Below are 21,578 nucleotides of genomic sequence, written 5' to 3' on the forward strand. Positions count from 1 at the left end.
GACGGCGGACTGTATAAGAAAGGTGGCGAGAGAGGTGTTAGGGATATCTACGGGCCACAATGGTGGCCACAAAGGAGATTGGTGGTGGAATGCAGTTGTCCAAGGTAAAGTGGAAGCAAAGAAGGCGGCTTACCTACGGTTAGTAGGGAGCACTAACGAGAAGGAGAAGAGAGAGAACGGTCAAAGGTATAAGGTAGCTAGGAAGGAGGCGAAGATGGCAATGACGGAGGCTAAGACGACAGTTTTTGCTCGTCTGTATGAGGAACTAAGGAACAAATGTGGGGAGAAGAAGTTATTCCGACTCGCTAAGGAGAGAGAGAGGACAACTCGGGATCTGGACCAAGTGAGGTGCATAAAAGATGATGACGGCAAAGTTTTAATGGGAGATGACCAGATTAAGAGGAGGTGGCAGACCTACTTTCATAAACTTCTAAGTGAAGAAGGGGATCAAGATATTATACTTGGGGAATCGAGGAATGCCGACATTCACCATGAATTAAGTAATTGTAGGGACATTGAGATCGATGAAGTCATGGAGGCAATGCGTAAGATGAGAAGGGGCAGAGCTACCGGGCCAGACGAAATTCTGGTTGAACTGTGGAGGTGTGTGGGTAGAGCAGGCTTGGAATGGCTTACTGCATTGTTTAGTGTTATATTCAAGACTAATAGGATGCCTGAAGAGTGGAGGTGGAGTACAATGGTCCCGTTGTATAAGAACAAAGGTGATGTCCAGAGCTGTAACAACTATAGGGGCATCAAATTATTAAGTCATACCATGAAAGTTTGGGAGAGAGTGGTAGAAATGAGAGTGCGAAGGACGGTGTCTATTTCAGACAACCAGTTCGGGTTCATGCCGGGGCGATCTACCACAGAAGCTATCCACCTTATTAGGAGGATGGTGGAACAGTACAGGGATAGGAAGAAGGATCTCCACATGGTGTTTATTGATCTGGAGAAAGCGTACGATAGGGTTCCTAGGGAGGTCTTATGGAGCTGCTTAGAGGATAAAGGGGTCCCGGTTGACTATATTAGGGTGATTAAAGACATGTATGCTGGAGCTAAGACTCGGGTTAGGACAGTAGGAGGCGACTCTGAACACTTTCCAGTTATTACGGGGTTGCACCAAGGGTCTGCGCTCAGCCCATTCCTATTTGCCCTGGTGATGGATGCACTGACTCATCATATTCAAGGGGAGGTGCCATGGTGCATGCTATTTGCTGATGACATTATTCTAATTGACGAGACACGAGGCGGCGTCAACGAGAGGCTAGAGATTTGGAGACATGCTCTTGAGTCTAAAGGTTTCAAGTTGAGCAGGACGAAGACGGAATACCTCGAGTGCAAATTTGGAGTTGAGCCGACGGAAGCGGGAGTTGAAGTGAGGCTTGACTCTCAAGTCATTCCCAAGAGGTGTAGTTTCAAGTACCTTGGATCGGTTATTCAGGGGATCGGGGAGATTGACGAGGATGTCACACACCGTATAGGGGTGGGGTGGATGAAGTGGAGGTTAGCGTCGGGAGTCTTGTGTGACAAGAAAGTGCCACCGTTACTAAAAGGTAAGTTTTATAGAGCAGTGGTTAGGCCTGCCATGTTATATGGAACTGAATGTTGGCCGGTAAAGAACTCACACATCCAGAAGATGAAAGTAGCAGAGATGAGGATGTTGAGGTGGATGTGCGGGCATACAAGGATGGATAAGATTAGGAATGAAGATATTCGAGAGAAGGTGGGCGTGGCCCCCATGGAGGACAAAATGCGGGAAGGAAGACTCAGATGGTTCGGGCACATTCAGAGGAGGAGCACTGATGCACCGGTGAGGAGGTGTGAGCGACTGACTGTAGTGGGCATGCGGAGAGGTAGAGGACGACCTAAGAAGTATTGGGGAGAGGTGATCAGACATGACATGGCGCGACTTATGATTACTGAGGACATGGCCCTTGACAGGGAATTATGGAGGTCGAGCATTAAGGTTGTAGGTTAGGGGAGAGTTATGAATATTTCTACAGCACAATAGAGTGAGACTAGCCAGTTAGGAGTTAGACTGAGAATGCCATTGGTCGTCTATTGATGCAGGGCTTTACCTGCTAGTTTTACTATACCAGTCATCTATTTCGTATTTCGTGTAGACATGTGATTTTTGACCCTCCCCAAGATCTTTCATATATTAGAGTAAAGTATTTAATTTAGGCATAATATAGATATTTTAAGTAATTTTGACTCTTTTACTTTATTTTAGTACAAGAAAAACAAAAATTACAACAAAAAATATATTATAATAATAATAATAATAATAATAATAATAAGTTCGTTAATATTTGTAGTCATTTTTAATCTCAAAAAAATATATAAAAATAGTATCGTATTTTTATTTTTAATATAATGTTTGAAAATACAAAAAAAAATAGATTTGTTTTAAAGGGTTAGTTTTGTTTTAATAAACTATTTTAATAGTAGGACTAATTAATAAATGGGCGCGTATTTTTAATCTCATTCGCGGCAAAAGAATAGAGCTTGGGCTGGAGCAACCTAGCTTTAGGCCTAATTTTGGACCTAGCTCACAGTTGTCAAGCCCATAACTCCTAGGCCCACACCCCTTAACCTAAAAACCCTACCCAAAAAACCCTAGACTCTACACTATAAAACAAGACTAAGGATTAAAAGAATGAGAAGAGAGGAACGAGATGGGGAAAGAGGGAGCTGGGGGAAAGGCACGCAGTAAGACTGCGCATGAACAAAAAGAAAGGAGGAAGAAGCTATACGCAGAAGATCTGCGTGAAAACAAACAACCCCACCCCCCGCACATCATCTTCCCCGTCGCACCCCACCTCCAAACGCCGACCAAGATCACCCTAAACAACACCCCTTCACGTCGTCATCTTCTTCGACGGACGTCGAGAACCAGCCATCACCTCATTTCCATCTTCATCCTCACCCCTCTCCCCAACGAACTAAAACCACCACTATAGCAGCCCCTTCCCCCGTCGACGCACATAACCATACACACATACAACAACAGTGGGAGATCGGGAGTAAGAGGGAGGTGGAGAGTGACATTCTAAAAATCAATGGAACAGTAGCCTCGATTTAGGTTTGTTCAAGCTGTCCGTTTGTGAATCTGAGGTTGCGATGCGAAGTCCGTCGTTGAACTTTGTCGCGTTTCCGGCGAGTTTCGAAGTCTGAATCGTGGTTCTGATTCGAGGTTGCGATTCCGGTTCAAGTTAAAATTTCGTCATTTGGCACTCAATTAGGACTGTGTAATTGCTGAAAATTTTAGTTGAATGAAGCTTAAATTTCATATTCTCTGAATTGTCGATTTTTATGCTCGGCTGGTCGATTGTTAGTTTTTGGTTTGTCTATGCTTCGTTTCCATTAATATCGATTAGCGACGTTTGAATTGATGACTGAATGAGTTTGAGCTTTCCGTCGAGCTTTTAGTTCGTCGATGGTCGTCGTCTAAGGAGACTCCGTTTCAGTCCTGCGTTGAGGTGTCGTTTGGTTGGTTTCCGGTTTGAATTCCGTCACCAGTTCAAAGACTCAATCAGTGGCTCGTTTCCATGTTGCTGTTTTACTTTGGTGTTCGTTTCTCTGTTCGCAGCACAAAAGCTCATATCCAATAATAAAAGGTCCATTTTTGCCTCCTGTTTAAACACGTATTACATTTTCTTTCTTGGTAGGTTTTTCTTCTAAATGTTCTACGTATTTCCTTTTTATCTCGTTGTCTTATTTTGATTAATTTATTTTATTTGCTTTAGTTTAATGATTTAATTAGATTAACATTAATTGCTTATTCTACTACTGAATATCTAATGGTTGAGAGATAAGAATATTTGTTTAAATTACAATATATGTGGTCAGCAATTGGGTCCTACTGGGTTATGATATTTGGATTTAAAGCATACTTGGAGTGCTGGGAAGGATTTTATTCTATTGAGCTTAGAAACTTTATACTTTCACTTTGTTTGGTTATATTATTAGTTAGTAGCACGACATTAGCTGACCTTATGTGGGTAGGCAAACTTTTCGGAGCCCAAATAAATGGTCGTGGCTACGGGTACGGTTCCTGTGACGTAGTTGTGATACACAATTTTAAGATCCGGGTGCGCATTGATGCGACCCAAATCCAAATCTCGATGAAGCCGAAATGTGCCAATAACCGCGGGTGCATTGATGGCAACGTGGTTCAAAACATGTTTTCGCGACATCGTAATTCTTATAAAATAAATAATGATAGAAAAGAGCTTTACAAATTGATACGGGCCTTACCGCACAAAAATGAATAAATATGGGGCCCTTAGTAAATAATTATCGAAATAATTAGAATTTGGGATGGCCATTTAGCGAACTTCATGGCTTTTCCCCAAAGTGACACTACGTTAGTATCTTGAGGCACGATTTAATTAAATAACTTTCTTAAAAATCGGGTGCGCATTGATGGGACTCAAATCCAAATCTCGACGAAGTCGAAACGTGTTGATAAATACGGGTGCATTGATCGCGACGTAGCTCGAAACACGTTTTCACAACGTCGCAATTCTGCCTAAATAAATAACAATAAAAGCGGTTTACAAATAAAAAGCACATAAGTTAACATGTATTAAAATCAGATAAAATCAAATACAAGCGACCGTGCTAGAACCACGGAACCCGGGAATGCCTAACACCTTCTCCCGGGTTAACAGAATTTCTTACCCGGATTTTTGGTTCGCGGACTGTAACAGAGTCATATTTTTCCTCGGTTTGGGATTCAATCGGTGACTTGGGACACCATTAATCTCTCAAGTGGCGACTCTGAACAATCAATAATTAAATCTCGTTCCGACTGTCCTTTAATTGGAAAAACTCCTTTACGCCCTTCCTTACGGGGTGTAGTGAAAAAGGAGGTGTGACATTTCGTATTTTGTATTTCATATCTCTTATTATGCTGTTATTTTATTATGCATTTTTATGGTACTAATATATCGACTCCTGTTGTTTTGTTGAGCCGAGGGTCTCCTGGAAATAGTCTCTCTACCCTTCGGGGTAGGGGTAAGGTTTGCGTACATATTACCCTCCCCAGACCCCACTTGTTGGATTATACTGGGTCGTTGTTGTTGTTGTTGTAAACTTATATGATAAAATTAAACCAAAAATTAAATCCAAACACCTAACCTATAAGTACTAATTAAAATTTTACCATTTTGATAGCTCAAAATATGGAGAATTAACGTGGGAATTATCCTTTTATTTTTTTGAAATTAAAGATATGATCTAATGGAGCTCTAAAGTTTATTGTTTTCTATATGAGGAAACGGAAGGGATTTAAAAGAAAGCGCACATGGAAAAATTCCTAATTCCTAATTCCAGCCTAGTTCTAACTCATCAATTATCATCACTATTCACTACTGTGCTCGTCTTAAGGAACAATATTAATCGGAGTATAAAATCTATGTACTAATAGGGCAAAAAACACATATCAAATAACCTAAAAAAATTAAAAGTAAATTTTATAATAAATATTAATTAGTGACATAATGAAAAGGATAGCAAACATGCATTATAGGTTCAATTACGCTAATAATGTAATATGTTTTAGATTATTAGTGTGCATAATTTGAACTCTCAATTAAAATATTAGTAAAACAAGCTGAATACAAAAATTCTTCAAGAGATTACAATTAATTCAAAAGTAATGTCACCAAACCTATATTACTTATATTTTTACTAATTTTGAATTATTATACAATTAAATTTCTGTAGTATGAGTTCACTTCATTTATTTGTTAGTACTTATTCTATTTTCTTTCATGGACTTACTTTTCAAATTTTTAAAAATTACAACTTTTGGCATTTTCAAAGTAGGCGTTTGGACCACCAAAGAATGTAGTGCAGTGGGTGGGATTGCTCGTCCCTTAACTAGAGGTCTCGGGTTCGAGTCCTGGGTATGGAAAAATCTTTGGTAGGGAGTGCTTCCCCCTCCCCCCCGAATGGGGCCCTACGCGGCGCGACTCCGGATATAGTCAGGCTCCAATGCGGGTACCGGACACCGGGTGGGAAACCAAAAAAAAGTAGGCGTTTGGACTTAATTTTTGTAATTTTTGAAATAAAGTAGTATTTGAAGTTAAGTTGAAAAATGATATTTGAGATTATGTTTGGACATGCATTTCACTTGAAAAACGTTACAGTTTTGTGAGTGGGGAAATAAAAATTTCTGAAAATTTTGAAAAAGTGATTGTTGAAAAACTCATTGTCGAATTTTTTTGCAAAACTTGTCAAATTTTATGGACAAACACATTTTTGAATTTTTTTTTCTATGGGCATACGGGTGTAGACATCGAAATTTTAACGAATCAAGCTAAATCCTAAAGTTAAGATACTACAAGCCGACTCTTAAAATTTTAGGAGATTATTAGGGTTGCTTGGAGGCTACTCTACCGAAACCCTATCTTGGTGGCTACTCTACCCTAACCCTAAGTCACTCATATAAAAGGGTTACACATTCCCTTAACAAAGGCATCTCAAAAATGGAGATCATCTCGAAAATTCCATAAACTCACAGGATATTCACAAAGAGATCAAGAAGTGGCAGGATAATTCTTGATAATCAAATGCTTCAAGAAGATCCGCAACTGTAACACCCCAGAAATTTTTTGAAGTACTTAAGCTATTAAGAAAGTTGATGTGCGCTAATTATATTATTTTGTATGCAAAGACAGATTATTAATATGATGGATATCAATTGGATATGATAATAAGTGTATGAAGTATATTATATGTGATTTGGGATCTAAGGAGAAGCCTAAGTCTAAGCCAAGTTGGAAAATTTCAAGATAGACTAAAATTCTAAATGAGCACGCACAAGATCACACTTTGGACGAGCATATCTACATATATATATATATATATATGTGTGTGTGTGTGTGTGTGTGTGTGTGTGTGTGTGTGTGTGTGTGTGTGTGTGATGCACAACCTATCAAATTAAAAGTCTTTGAGTCTAGTTTCTAACACTTCAAACCGTTTATCATTTGGACATTTGTACAAAAGTTATGATTGATTTACTTAAGGCGGGTAATGTCGTGTTCTGGGTCAGAGGCAAATCGCTGTTATCAAATACGATTTATAAGTCGTATTCGACACCTGCGACTTACCTGGACAGATTACAAAACGCGAGTTTCAGCCATTTTTAACATATTTGAAGCTATGGAGCTCGGATTGAAGCGATTTTCATCATATAGATTGGGGTAAGTGATTCTAACTCGATTTTGGTTAAAATACATGAATCTATTGTTGTTTTTATCATGAAATTAGTGAATTGAGTTGGAAATGGTAGTAATTCTCTATACCTTAGATTTAAGATTTGGAGGTCGATTTGTTGTTGGAATTTAGTAATTTTGGTATGGTTGGACTCGTGGTTGAATGAGCGTTCATATTTTGTAACTTCGTCGGATTCTGAGACATGGCCCTTACGGGCGATTTTTGATCTAATTTCGGATTTTATTGGAAAATTTGGTATTTTCATATGAGATTGATTCCAATAATTTGTGTTGATTGTATTGAATTATTTTTGGCTAGATTCGAACCATTCAGAGTTGGATAATCGAGAAAAAATGTCAATTATTGGATTGAGATAGCGTGATTTGAGGTAAGTATCTTGCCTAACCTTGTGTGGGGGAATTTCCCCTTAGGCATTGAGTCTTATGTGGAAATTGTGTGATTGAAAACCATGTACGCGAGGTGACGAGTACGTACTTGGTTTATATGTTCAAATTATATCGGTTAAAATTCGTAGACAACCTTATGTATTAAATTGAAAAATTGTTGGGACTTATTAAATCTCTTATTTGTCATGTTTCATTCCTTATTTGTCTAGATTATTTTTATATGATAATTTGGTGCAATTGCTACTTGACTTTTATGTGAACTCTATGTTTGTTTGAGTTGCTATTTTTGTTGAAATAATTTTTATTATTGATTTTATCTACATACAATTTAAATGAGAAAATTTAGTTAATAAGATGAATAAATCTATTTATTTCATGAAGTTGTGAATTAAAAAAAGTGTTGTCCCTTGATGAATTTCTTTTCAGTTTATGTTGTTGAAATTGATATTGAGTTATAAAGGTTGTAAATCATATTGAGGCGAAGTGTTAAATTGTGAAATATTATTTTGTTGAGTTTTCACTCCCAGATATTTTGTTAGAATTTGTGTGCGCATTATGACCGAGCCGTGGGCTTCTTATTGTGGAAAAATAATGTATTATTGATTTATGTGACAAGTTGTAATATTTGGGCACCTGATGTGCAATTTGTGATATGTTGTAATATTTGAGCACTTGACGTAAAATTTGTGATATGTTGTAAGATTTGAGCACTGGATGTGAAATTTGTAATATGTTGTAATATTTTAGCATTTGATGTGCAATTTGTTATATTTTTTGATATGTGATCACTTAAGGTGCAAGTTGTATTATGCTGCGATAACTGGGCACTTGAGGTGCAAGTTGTATTATGTTGTGATATTTGGGCACTTGAGGTGCGATTTGTGAAATTTGTGATATTGATACGCATGCGGTAATATAAGGCCAGGGTGTTGAAACACATGCGGTGAGATAAGGGTGGCTTGAAACATGTGGCTAGTAGGGGAACTACTAGAAGTCATGCGGTGTGATAAGGGTGGCTAAAACGCGAGATGCTATTAAAGGGAAAATATTTTCTTTAAAATTATATGTGAAGGATCCCCCGATGATATAAGGAAATGAGATATTGTGAGTTTATTTATAATTTGGGACTACGAGACGATACCTCGGGAGTGCTCCGTTGATATTTCTTTATTTATGTTCTTGTCCTTAGTGATTTTATTTCATTAATATGTAAATTCTTGTCTTCTTCCGTGATGTACTAGTTGACTTTATGATTATGTGTTTTGTGCTCCTTATTGCATTGTGTTGGCTTGACTTTTTTAGTATGAGACTTTGAAGATTTATATTTTTGGTTTTACTGATTTTTGATGATTGAGTTGTTTTAATAAAAGAAATTACCATTATATTTTAATTTAATAATTTTTACATCCAAATCAGTATTTTGTCTAATGCTTTAATTTAAGTACAATATCATTTTCTTCACTAAAACTATTTCTAAAATAAATTGATCGTGCAGATTTGTATTTATATATATATATTGATATTTTTGGCACATGAGTTGTCCGTGCAGTTATGAAAGAAATATGGGCACGAGGTGCCATGGAAATATGAAAGTGAGTCGAGACCCATATTGTATGATTACGAAGTGAGGTGTCACATGGTGACATTTATTTGAAGGAATTATATTCCAAAAATATTATTTGAAAGAATTTTTGTTGAAAGCTATTTATTTAAGAGAGTATATTCGAAATATATATTTATTTGGCAGGATTATATCCTAAGAATTTTATTGAAGTACTTGCATTTGAAAGACATATATCTGAGAGACTTGATTGATTTGTTTTATTTGTGTTCCTTATTCGTTTGGGCAATATTATTGGTGTTCTTGTTGCCTTGTTGTTTATATCATTGATTGATTCTCGTTGCCATCATTGTTATTTATTTCTATTGTTGTTGTTGTTATTATTATTATTATTATTATTATTATTATTATTATTATTATTATTATTATTATTATTATTATTATTATTATATACTGCTACACTGCACAAGTTTATTGATTAGTAAGTGTCTTGACTGTACCTCGTCACTACTCCACCGAGGTTAGTCTTGATACTTACTGGGTACCGCTGTGGTGTACTCATACTACACTTCTGTACATTTTTTTTGTACAGAGCCAGGTATTGGAGATATAGGACTCGGACAGAGTTAGAGTGTGATCGCAAGGATTCAAGGTAGGGTTGTTTGGTCGTCACAGTCCCTTGGAGTCTTTCCCTCTTATCGTACTGTTAATTATTATTCGAGCAGTAATGTATATTTAATTTCTTTCAAATCATTTCATGTATTAAGTTAGAGTTCGTAACTCAGTACTACCAGTCTTGGGAGGTTGTATCTTTATTTCCGTTGTTGGTTTCGATTATCCTTTTAAAAAAATGGCTTGAATTGTTATTATAAACGGCTTACTTAGTCTTAGAGACTAAGTGCCATCACGACACTTATGGTGGGATTTTGGGTCGTGACAACAACATACTTCATGGATATCAAATAAATCCATGAAAATCTGCATCATCCTACGTTCGAGAAATACACTGTTCTAGCCCTCGAATTACGGAGATAATTAGAAGAGAAGAATCAAGGGAACAAACAGAATTGTGCTCACGTCATTTTATCAATAAAACTATGTTTCTTTATATTTATATTGTGGTTGCAATTTATTTTTGTATCACAAATAAATTTATTGCAAACAACGGGTCCAAAAATTCTTTCCTCGTACCATTTTCATTTTTCGTAGCAACAAACTAGTAAGTGACATATTGATGAAAATTTTCCTATCCAATTAAACGCTTGTAACTAAAAATGAAATGAAGCTAGAGACTTGAGAAACAAAAATTGAGTTTAAGTTATGTTTATCGATAGAAAAGTAATATATTTTTATACTATCAAAACTAAGTTGACATAATATAGCATATACATTTATTGTAATAACCTAGAAAACAAAATAATAGAATAACTTATTAAATTGTAGTACTAATACTCTGTTTAGATAAATAAACAATACTTATCCAGTTTGTATCCCTCACATATTGTGTGAGTGCCACGGTGTCTTCGCTCCGACAACGTATTATGTTCCTCCGACACTTCCGCTAATCTACGATTCTGATCCAACGGTCCATATTATCCTTCCACTTTTATAGATCTACTTTCCTTTTTCCACTCCCCTTCCTTTAACTATATTCCCATTTCGCCCTCTCCTCTTAGCTCGCATCAAATCTAGAGAGAGAGAGAGAGAACTCCGGCCACAATTTGTCGGCAATGCTTTAAAACATACCCATTTCATAGATCTGTGCATTACAGCCTCTTTTCTGGTGTGTATGTACTTCGAACCCATTTCAATTTTCATTAGTCTTTTCTATTTTTTGCTGGTGATTTTTCTAGTTCTTGGATTTTTGTTTTCTGGGTATACTTTAAGATTCTTGAATTTAATAACCCAAATATAGAAAATTAATACTTTCAAGTCAAAAAGTTGTGATTTTGCTAGTTCTTGATCTTTTTTTGTTCTGGTTGTAGTTTATCGTATTTGAATTTATTGGAACAAAAATAGAAACTTCTATTTTCAAGTCAACAGATTTGATTTTTTTCTGAATAGAATGGAAAATGGATATAGAGGACTTATATAGTGGACTCCAACTAAGATGGACTTTTCATATAGTTTCTTCTTTGGATTTGTCATTATTATGAGCATACTAATTCTTCATAATGGTGTAAAGTTGTGACCTTTGATTTATCTTTTTGATTTTATAGAAGCAATAAGAAGGGAAGAAATCTGAAATCTCTGTTGTGCTATATATCATGGCGCCGACCACGATTCGAAAGGCGATCGGGGCAGTGAAGGATCAGACGAGCATAGGGCTCGCGAAAGTAGCCAGCAACATGGCGCCGGAGCTGGAAGTTGCTATTGTTAAGGCTACAAGCCATGATGATGAACCTGCGAGCGAGAAGTACATCCGTGAGATTCTTCACTTGACTTCTGTCTCTCGTGGCTATGTGAGTGCTTGTGTTTCGTTGATTTCCAGAAGGTTAGGCAAAACCCGCGATTGGATTGTTGCCATCAAGTGTTTGATGCTCATTCACCGTCTTCTCAATGATGGTGATATTGTGTTTCAGCAAGAGATCATGTATGCCACGAGGAGAGGCACCAGGCTTCTCAATTTGTCTGATTTTCGCGATGAGGCTCATTCGAATTCGTGGGATCATTCGGCTTTTGTAAGGACTTATGCTTTGTATTTGGATCAAAGATTGGAGTTGATGGTTTTTGAGAGGAAGCAAAATGGGAGTACTGGTGGAGAGATTGAGAGATATGGTTCTAGAGAAGAAAGGTGGAGATCTCCTCCTAGCTCTAACCGAGGCAATGGTTATGATTATGGTGAGTTCAGGGATGAGCCTGCTTACGGAATGAGGAAGTCGCGATCATCTGGGGATGTGAGAGAGTCAACACAGGAGCGGAAAGATGTGACCCCATTAAGAGAGATGAACCCTGAGAAGATCTTTGGGAAGATGACTCATTTGCAGCGGTTGTTGGATCGGTTTTTGTCTTGTCGACCAACTGGATTGGCGAAAAATGAAAGGATGGTATTGGTTGCTTTGTATCCTATGGTGAAAGAAAGTTTCCAGCTTTATGCTGATATATGTGAGGTTTTGGCTGTTTTGTTGGATAAATTCTTTGACATGGAGTACCAGGATTGCGTTAAGGCATTTGATGCCTATTCTAGTGCAGCAAAGCAGATCGATGAGCTAGTGGGATTCTTCAACTGGTGTAAGGATATTGGTGTGGCTAGGTCGTCTGAGTATCCAGAAGTTCAGAGGATAACAAGCAAGCTATTGGATACACTAGAGGAGTTTGTGAGGGACAGGGCTAAGGCGACAAAGAGTCCCGAGCGAAAAGTTGAGGCTCTACCAGCTCCACCAGAAGAACCAGCACCTGATATGAATGAGATTAAAGCGTTGCCTGCACCGGAGGAGTATACTCCTCCACCACCTCCTGAACCGGAGCCTCCTAAACCAGTGGTTCAGGAGACCGGGGATTTGGTGGATTTGAGGGAGGAGGGTGTTACTGCCGATGATCAGGGAAATAAATTTGCCTTGGCATTGTTTGCTGGGCCTGGAACAAACAATGGGTCGTGGGAGGCGTTCCCCGGCAATGGGGAAACTCAGGTGACCTCTGCTTGGCAGAATCCTGCGGCTGAGATAGGTAAGGCTGATTGGGAGTTGGCTTTGGTGGAGACAGCTAGTCACCTGTCTAATCAGAAGGCCGCATTGGGCGGTGGACTTGATCCACTACTGTTGAATGGCATGTATGATCAAGGGATGGTTAGGCAGCATGTTTCCACTGCGCAGTTGAGCGGTGGTAGTGCCAGCAGTGTGGCATTACCCGGGCCAGGGAAGAGTGCAACGCCAGTTTTGGCACTCCCTGCACCCGATGGAACGGTCCAGACAGTTGGACAGGATCCATTTGCTGCATCTTTGACTGTTCCACCTCCTTCATATGTACAAATGGCGGATTTGGAGAAGAAACAGCAATTGCTTGTACAGGAGCAAGTCGTATGGCAGCAATATGCTAGAGATGGTATGCAAGGCCAAACGAGTTTGTCCAAGATCAACACTGGCGGATATTATGGTCCACAAACAGCTGCGATGCCTTATGGCATGCCACCAGTAAATGGTGTCGGATTACCACCTGCGGCAGGGTACTACTACACTCCTTACTGATTTTGCCACGTATACATTATTTTTACCTTTTCATTTTCCATTTCATTGTTATGTTCTTTATCTAGTGCTTTGATCTTTTTCCACTGTATTCTATTGATGGATATATGTTCAATTTGTGCATGTTTAGTGAGGGTAGTGGTTGAGAGGAAGAGAGAATGGGCTGAAGAGAATAGAGACTAATGGTTGTGGGGGGGATTCTTATGCTGGGTGCTCTGTAATCCTAATAGCATGACTCATCTGTTTTTGTAATATCATGTATTTTCTTCAGGTCGTCGTTTAAGTGATGCTCGTTTCTATAGTGTAACCTAACTCCATTCTGATCATTGACCAATGCCTCATTTAATTATCTTGGTTCCTTCTTTCTTGAGACTACGCCGTCTGATGCTTTGTAATTCTCTTGCTCTACCAAGAACTTTTGAGTTATGTACTATAGATAATAAAACTCATTTTAAGCTGCTGAAGAATTTGTAGCTATCATACGGTAGGTTTGATTGGTTGCTTTAGATGAAAAACGCTCAAAATTCACTTCATGAATTTGAGTTGTGCTTAGTAGCAAGCTACAAGTATATTTTTGGTGAAGTGAAACCATCTGCATACGATTATGAACTAGATGTGTGCTAGTTCTGAGGCTTTGACTTCAATTTGATTGAGTTCAGTTTGTCATGCTCTTGTCTCACTATTTTGCTCTCCTTTCTGTATTTAAGCTGATAAATGGATTGATTTGGTAACCCTCAGGGTTGGCCTGGTGGCAATTGACTTGAGTATTGGGGTTTGCTCCCTTTCAAGGTCTCAAGTTCGAAACCCACTGGGTGCAAACAATTTCTGAGGGCCATCGAACTGGGTAAAACCTGAATTAACCGTGGTGCACTTGCGGGAAATTCCTTGCCGAGGGCCTGTGCACCCCGGGATTAGTCGGGGCTCTTAGAGACTCGGACACCCGGTGCAAATAAAAAAAAATGGATTGATTTGGTAAAATATAGATTACAAAGGGCTTGGTACTTTAGTTTTGGTTTTGGAAGAATTGGATTTTGTGCATTGAATTATTTGTTCTTGGATTTTTTTTTTTTTTTTGGCATTTCTTTTTATAGAAAACAAAGCAGCTGTTTTTCCAGAAAAATGAAAAACCAAACAAACAGATTCTCAGAAATCTTTCTTTGTATGACTATCTTTGCAACAAAATATTCATCAATAAGAGGAAAAATTGTAATAGTTATTCATGAATGATCAAGGAAATTATTAGATAATAATAACAATAGCCAGAAAGAAAAAGCTGGCTGAAGAAAGAAGACTTTAGAAATACTGAAGCTGAAAATGACATAGGATTACCTGATAAGGCAGGGCTCTAATATTAAACTAATGTTGGTTTCTATGCCAATCTTTTATTACGTCGTGCCTATCTTTTAGCTATCCTTTCATTGTCATTTTTGGTGTCTAAGTTGGTTTATAGCTGTCCACAGTATAAAATGCAGTTGACCTATCTTTTGGCTGATCAACTCCTGGTCCATTTGTGACTTAAAAAAGGGAAATTATCAAATTGAAGTGGCATGCAAGGGTGTTACTTAGTGGTCATAATGAACTGAAACGAAAATCGTGGGAGACTAAAATTACACAAAGGCAAAACTGTTCGGTATTTTTTTAATTTGTCTAAATTTTGATGGACAGTGTTATTCAGTATCTGTGTTGACGGGAGATAATAAGTACTTCTTGGAATTGTCTACTATTATCCCAAAGTAAAAAAGAACAAAAAAGAGAGAAGAGGTTATCAAACTGAAGTGGACGTGCGGGGCTTTCCTATTGGCTATCCATAAATCAAAACTGACTGCTTGAAAACTTTATTTTTCAGAATTTTTGATTCTGTAGGTGCCTATTTTGTAAAACTGAAAGATCTCTTGTAGGTTAACATTTCAGCACCAGAAATGATATTTAGCGATCTCTTGTAGGTTAAACTTGCAAATAAAGCAACGTAATAACTGACAGAAAATAACGACAAGATATACGTTATCCTTGGAAGTTTCTTTTTCTTTTTCAATGAGGTACTCTGATAAGCATTCGTCAAATAAAATAAAATTTGTTGATTTCAAATTTATATCATTTTACAGGCAATTTAATTTGGTCTCCTTATGTGGTTCTTTTTCCATATTAAATAAATATTCTGATAATTATCATATTTTAGAGAATTGAGTACGTTGCAGGCTTGCAGCTTGGTGGCTATTTCTTCATCAACGTTACTTAGGTTTAACGTTTTAATTTCACCAACAATTCTAACCTTTTTTTTAGTACAGAAGATAAGATAATAGCCAAGGGTGTCCCTTGGGAGTTTTACTTTATTTTATTGATTAATACTCTATTAAGGAGGGTGTTAAACGAAAATCAAATTTGTTTATTTTCATGATTTATGTCATTTCAATGGCAATTTAATCGGTCTTTTTGTAGTTAAGCTTTTCCAAAAAGAAAATAATTTTTGATAGATACCATATAACTTTCAGAGGTGGAGGATTTGAGTTGCATACTTGCATTCTGGCGATTATTATTAGTCTACCTAACTTTTAAAGGTGGAGTATTCGAGTTAAGCATAGAGTTATAATTTCACTAAAGTATTCCTTTTTTGTCTTCTCATTTTCCACAATTATAAGCCTAGCCTCACTTCAAAAGAATTTTAAAGACAAAAAAAAAAAAATACTACAAAAGAAATATACTTCTAACATGTGACTTTGCTTTTTAGTTCATGAATCATGGGAATATTGTATAAATCTTAAGCATTGGAGCTCTTTATCAACTTTATGAAGATAGTGAAAGAATAAAGGGGTCTAGACTCTAGAATCACACTTTATAAGTGAAGAGTGTAATGAATAAAATTCGTGACTTTTCCTCAGAGAATTAAATTAATTAATGGATGCATTAAAAAAAAAAAAAAAGAAATCATCTTTTTGATGGGTACGTGTATGGCTGGCACATACATACTAGCTAATGGAGTCCACATATTCCACAAACAATTGGAGATCTCACTAACTTTTCTTTATTTCCTTTTTCAAAATGTTACTACTACTTTTTTTTTTCACTTGAGATTCGATGTTCGCTGACTAATTTAAATTTTAAAAAATCTCATTTTAGAAGGTAAAACTCTCTTTACCAAAGACGCTCCATACTCGGTAAGGATGGAGGAGTAGCACAACCTTCGGCAGTGAATGCTACTACTTATTTCAACTAACAAACATCTAGAGGGTTCTTTTCATAGTGCTCTTGCTTTCTTCTTTTTCATTTTAATTTCTTGTGGGTAGTTTGCTTTGGCTGATATATGGCACAAAGGGGGACCTTTTACTTTTGAGAAGTTTCATTATTGGCTATGAACTTTATGCACTTCCATATTATATAATGTCTCAATTATTGAAATAAAGCCACAGCTTTGTATAGGTTATCTATGATTTAGTTATATTTTATGTTATGTATGAATTAACATATGGAAAATTAGGTTGTAAATGATAGTGACAATATTTGGAAAGAACGTCGTTGATGTGGATGTTTACTAGCACCTTACTATGCTACATTGCTAGTACTAGTATTAGTATCCGCGCATCATGTCAAATTATGACGTAGATTGTTTGAATTATGTGCAAATAACCTTAAAATGTCAACTTATCAGATAAAAATTATATAATATTAGATATTAATTATGAAGCAGGATATGAAATTATTATTCAAATCTCGTAGTGGACAACCTATTTTTTTCATATATGCAACAACCTAGCTCCTTGATTTAGTACTTGTATTTCGTTCCACTGTCAATATTAAAGAATATTAAACATGTGATGTTGTAATCTGTCTTGTTTGTTTGAGCACATTAAATCATATTATTTTAACAAAATTCTTAGTATCACTTTGTTTTAATCTGAAAGTCAAAAATGTCTTATTCATCACATCATAAAATGTCTTATTCATCACATTATTTTACGCAAATTCTTTTTTCTTTTTGTTCTTTATAGTTATTGCATTATTTATTATTTAATATTATTATACTATCATATATTTTTTTATTAGCTTAATAATTAAATTAATGTCTTGCTTATTATCCTTTTAATAGTCTTTAATAAATATAAATATTTTATTCTTGAAATTTGGTATACTTTTATGCTTGTATCATCTTATTCGGAATTTTTTAATCATTTAAATTTATCAGTAATATTTTTTAAATATAAGTTATTTAATTTATTTACTAGTTAAACTAATTTAAAGTATAAGTATCCTCATATTGCCTCTGTTTTTTTTTATACATCTTCTTCTCTACTATAATTTTTCATTAGTTTTTATATTAATGTTTTATCTATAATCAATATAATATTATATTTTATTTTAAATTGAACTTTGAATTGGTCTAAAATACTAATACATAAGTTACTTGATTATTATGGTCCAAATATATTGAGTTCTCTTATAATTATTTTCGTATTAGATGCAGTTAACTTTTCTTTCCTTTTTAGCTTTAAGATACATGTTTAATTTTTAATTTTCCTTAGTAAATTACCTATATTAGAAATTTATTATATATTTTTAAAATATTTATTTTAATCATCGAAAAATATTTTTCTTAATTGTTTGAATACATTATAACTAATATTGTAGTAATATTTTTACTGTCATTTTATTTCTTTACTTAACATTTTCAAAAATAAAAAAATTATGAAATAAAAAAGATCTCATCTCAAATTCAAATAATTCTTATAATTCTATTTTCTAAATTGGACCGCATTTTCAAAAAAATTATGCTATACTTTCAAACTTAAACTAATTACACTCAATTCAGAAATTAATCATAGAAAAATATTTACTTAATTGTTTGAATACATTATATTTAAATGTTGTAGAAATATTTTCACTGTCATTTTGTTTATATACGTAAATTTTATTTCTTTTTTATCTTTAAGATACATTTAATTTTTGATTTTCATTAGTAAAATTACCTATATTAGAAATTTATTTTGTATGTTTAAAATTTTTTTGTTATTATTTTTCATAAATAAGACTTCAATTTCGTGATATTTTCCATAGTCTGAGCATTCTCATCATAGTATTAAGAACTTTCTAATCTCAAATTCAAATAGATTTTCCCTTTCATTTCTAATAGTAAATTTTTAATAATTTAACATAATTTTGCTAATTTTTAATCTAATATATATTCTTGGCTTTTCATTAACTTGTAACTTTATTTAATATCATTATCAACTACTATTCTTTAATATAATATAGATAAATATATAATTTTCTTAAAAATAAAATAATATTTATTTCATTTTAAAAATATTGATCGAACATTTAAATTATTATATTTTAATAATATTTTTAATTATTCTTTATTTTATTTTCTAAAATTTGATTTATAAATATCCTCACATTATTTCTAATTTATTTTTGTTATTAAATATTTTAATTTTTGATTTTATCTATTAGACTCGAGTTACGTGGACTTATCCATATTATGACTTTTCTTATCATAATATAAAAAACTTTCTCATCTCAAATTTAAATAAGTTTTACCCTTTTTCTCTATTATAAAAATTCGAATTTTTATTTTTCCTCAATTTATTCTTGATCTTTGATATTATATTATTCAATACCTAATATTATTACATTGTTTAAATTTAATATCTATTTCTACCACACTCATTCTAATATAATATAGATAAAAGTTTAAAAAATTCTCTTCTCAAATTCAAATAATATTTATCATTCTATTTTCTAAATCAGACCGTAATTTCAAAAATTAAGGTATACTTTCAAACTTAAACTAACTGCACTCAGTTCAAATATTTATCATAGAATTTTTTTTTTGAATTGTTTGAACACATTATATTTAAATGTTATAGCAATATTTACGTATGAAATATTTGTTTGCCCAATTTATCAATGTTAATATGACTTTATTATTCTTGTTATTAAAATACTTTTTATTGATTATTTAATTTTTTTCTTACCTTATAAATAATTTGTATATTTTATGTAAGATCTTATTTTGCTATTTGAATTTATTTAATTTTTAAACTCAATATATCTTTAATATCTTAAGTAAATTATAGTTTTATTTTATATTTTAACTTACTCCAAAGTATAAATAGTAATAGGTTATCTCAATTTACGTCTTTCTATATTTATTTTTTTCTATTACAGTTTTTTAATTAATTTTTTACCTCCATATTTCTAGCTAATATAGAAGAAAATCTATGAGCGGATCAATATATAAATATAGTGTTGACATCCAATTTTGTCCCTCTTTTCTTCCAAAGTATTTCTTTAAGCTTCTAATATCACTAATAATGTAAGAATAGTTATTTTACCATTTTTAGCACAAACTACACCTAATTATTATTATTATTTACTTAATATCACTATTGTTTAACCAAAAATCTGAGTCTTTGGTCAAAGCTAAAAAGAAATTCAGGTTACTGATAATCAGGAGACAAAAATAAAATACTTTTGAGAACAATGGTAAAGAAGCAAATAGATGTATATTTCAATAAATTCTCAATAGTATTCCGTGTCCTTACAAATGATGATACTTCTTCCTTTTATAGATAATTCTAGGTAAAGGAATGAAGCCTCAGCTTTAATGATATAATCATGAGTAATAAATGATATTAAATAAGCCGTTATACAATCATTCCTATTAAATACCGATTTCATAACGTATCAAGTATTTAATAATGAATTTGGACTCCTTTCTGTCACCAGATCTTTGCTTTCAATGCCTTCTATCCGTTGGCTGTAGATAATTTAAATTGGTACGAGACTCGTATCTATACGTCGTCTCGTGCCTATTTAAATTCTTCTTCCCGTGGCTGTTTCCATCCGTGCCTCTTAGTCAATTGCTGCGCTTTGACCATTTAACTAATCCACGTGTCATGCCACATCATCTTTTAATATAAACTCAGTTTTTTCCCAATACAGATAGTCCCCCCACTTTCCATTTTTTTTATCAATTAAATAATTGGGAAGTGGATCTTCATGTAAAAGGAATTTTTACCACAATTAATGCTCATGACAGTACTAACGTCTCATCAGTCTTTTCCATTTAATGTTCTGCCCATGTGTCATTTTCTAATTGATTCCACTATTCATACTCTTTTTCGAGACTTCTTCACTCTCACTATTTACGAAGTGATAGCTGCCTTTATTATAGGCTTTTCATCATTACACTTAAAAAGTTGACGGTTCCCATTTTACACATAACTTTGTCCTCCTTTGTCTTCTTCACAAATCTTCAGCACATACTTCCTTCTTAACAATGTCTTCTTCAAACCCTAACCGTAAAAAAGTTCCAATTCTAGATCAATTCCCCAACGCCCCTGTTAGACACAGAAGAGGCGGAGGAGGTAGGCTTCGAACAGGGTTAGAATCTACGGAAGGCGGCTCCTCTGGTTCTTCTTCAAGGAGTTCTATCCCAAAAGCCCCTTCTTCTAAAAGTAGGGAAATTCTTGATACTTCTCAAGAACCCTCAGTTGATGATATAGTTCCCGGCGATTTGTCTTTTGAAAGTGACAAAACGTCTCTTCAAAAACAAATTAAAAATTTAGAAAGAGCCGATACTTACCCAACAATAGTAACCGAGCTTACAATCCCCACCATAAGAAGAGATTGTAACTGGAAGGATAGTCTCCGAATGTCAATTCCTTCCCCAAATCAAAGAATTTCCTCTTTTAGAAGTGGGTATTCTTCTGTTTACACTTACCCCTTCACTTTAGGTTTCAATCCTCCGATTGACCCAGTTATTCTCGATTTTTGTCGTTTCTTTACAATTTGTTTGAATCGGTCCATTGGTGTGGAGAACAGTGGCTTGTTTGAGATATTTATCCTCCAAGGCCAATGTCAATTTCACCTTTTCTCACCTCATTCATCTATACCATCCTAACTTAATACGCCATGGGGTTTTTACCTTAACTGCAAGGAGCAAAAAAGTTTTGGTAAATCCTGAGGATGACAAAGATCGTGGATGGTATATCCGTTACGTTGCTGTCCGTACAGTGGACTTGATTGGCGAAACAAATATTCCCTTCCCTGAGAAGTGGAATTTTGAACGTAGGTTTCCTTTTATTTACCGTACCTACTTTTGAGAATTTCAAAAGAAAGTTGTTTTTTAATCTCGTCCCTTCTTGGTTTTTTGTAGAAACCATGGGAGATGTGGAACCTATTCCCAACTTTCGTGGTTGG

At 34.8% G+C, this 21,578-nt stretch overlaps 1 protein-coding gene across 2 annotated transcripts; it reads left to right on the forward strand.

Moving 5' to 3' along the window:
* Positions 1 to 10,837: 10,837 nt before the first annotated feature.
* Positions 10,838 to 13,686, forward strand: LOC104211728 (putative clathrin assembly protein At2g25430). 2 transcript variants are annotated; one of them, XM_009760833.2, is made up of 2 exons: positions 10,838 to 10,981; positions 11,418 to 13,686. In XM_009760833.2, exon 2 carries the CDS (start codon positions 11,466 to 11,468, stop codon positions 13,380 to 13,382), a length of 1,917 nt encoding a protein of 638 aa, XP_009759135.1. In that variant the 5' UTR covers positions 10,838 to 10,981; positions 11,418 to 11,465; the 3' UTR covers positions 13,383 to 13,686. The 2 variants fall into 2 exon arrangements, with proteins under 2 accessions (XP_009759135.1, XP_009759128.1); XM_009760826.2 differs by having other exon boundaries at positions 10,846 to 10,985.
* Positions 13,687 to 21,578: the final 7,892 nt, after the last annotated feature.

Source organism: Nicotiana sylvestris, chromosome 8, assembly GCF_000393655.2.
Source record: "Nicotiana sylvestris chromosome 8, ASM39365v2, whole genome shotgun sequence".
Taxonomy (NCBI): Eukaryota; Viridiplantae; Streptophyta; class Magnoliopsida; order Solanales; family Solanaceae; genus Nicotiana; species Nicotiana sylvestris.

Bases quoted from the DNA above. Each gene is read 5' to 3' on its own strand.
- LOC104211728 (XM_009760833.2), top strand. From the start codon at position 11,466: ATGGCGCCGACCACGATTCGAAAGGCGATCGGGGCAGTGAAGGATCAG.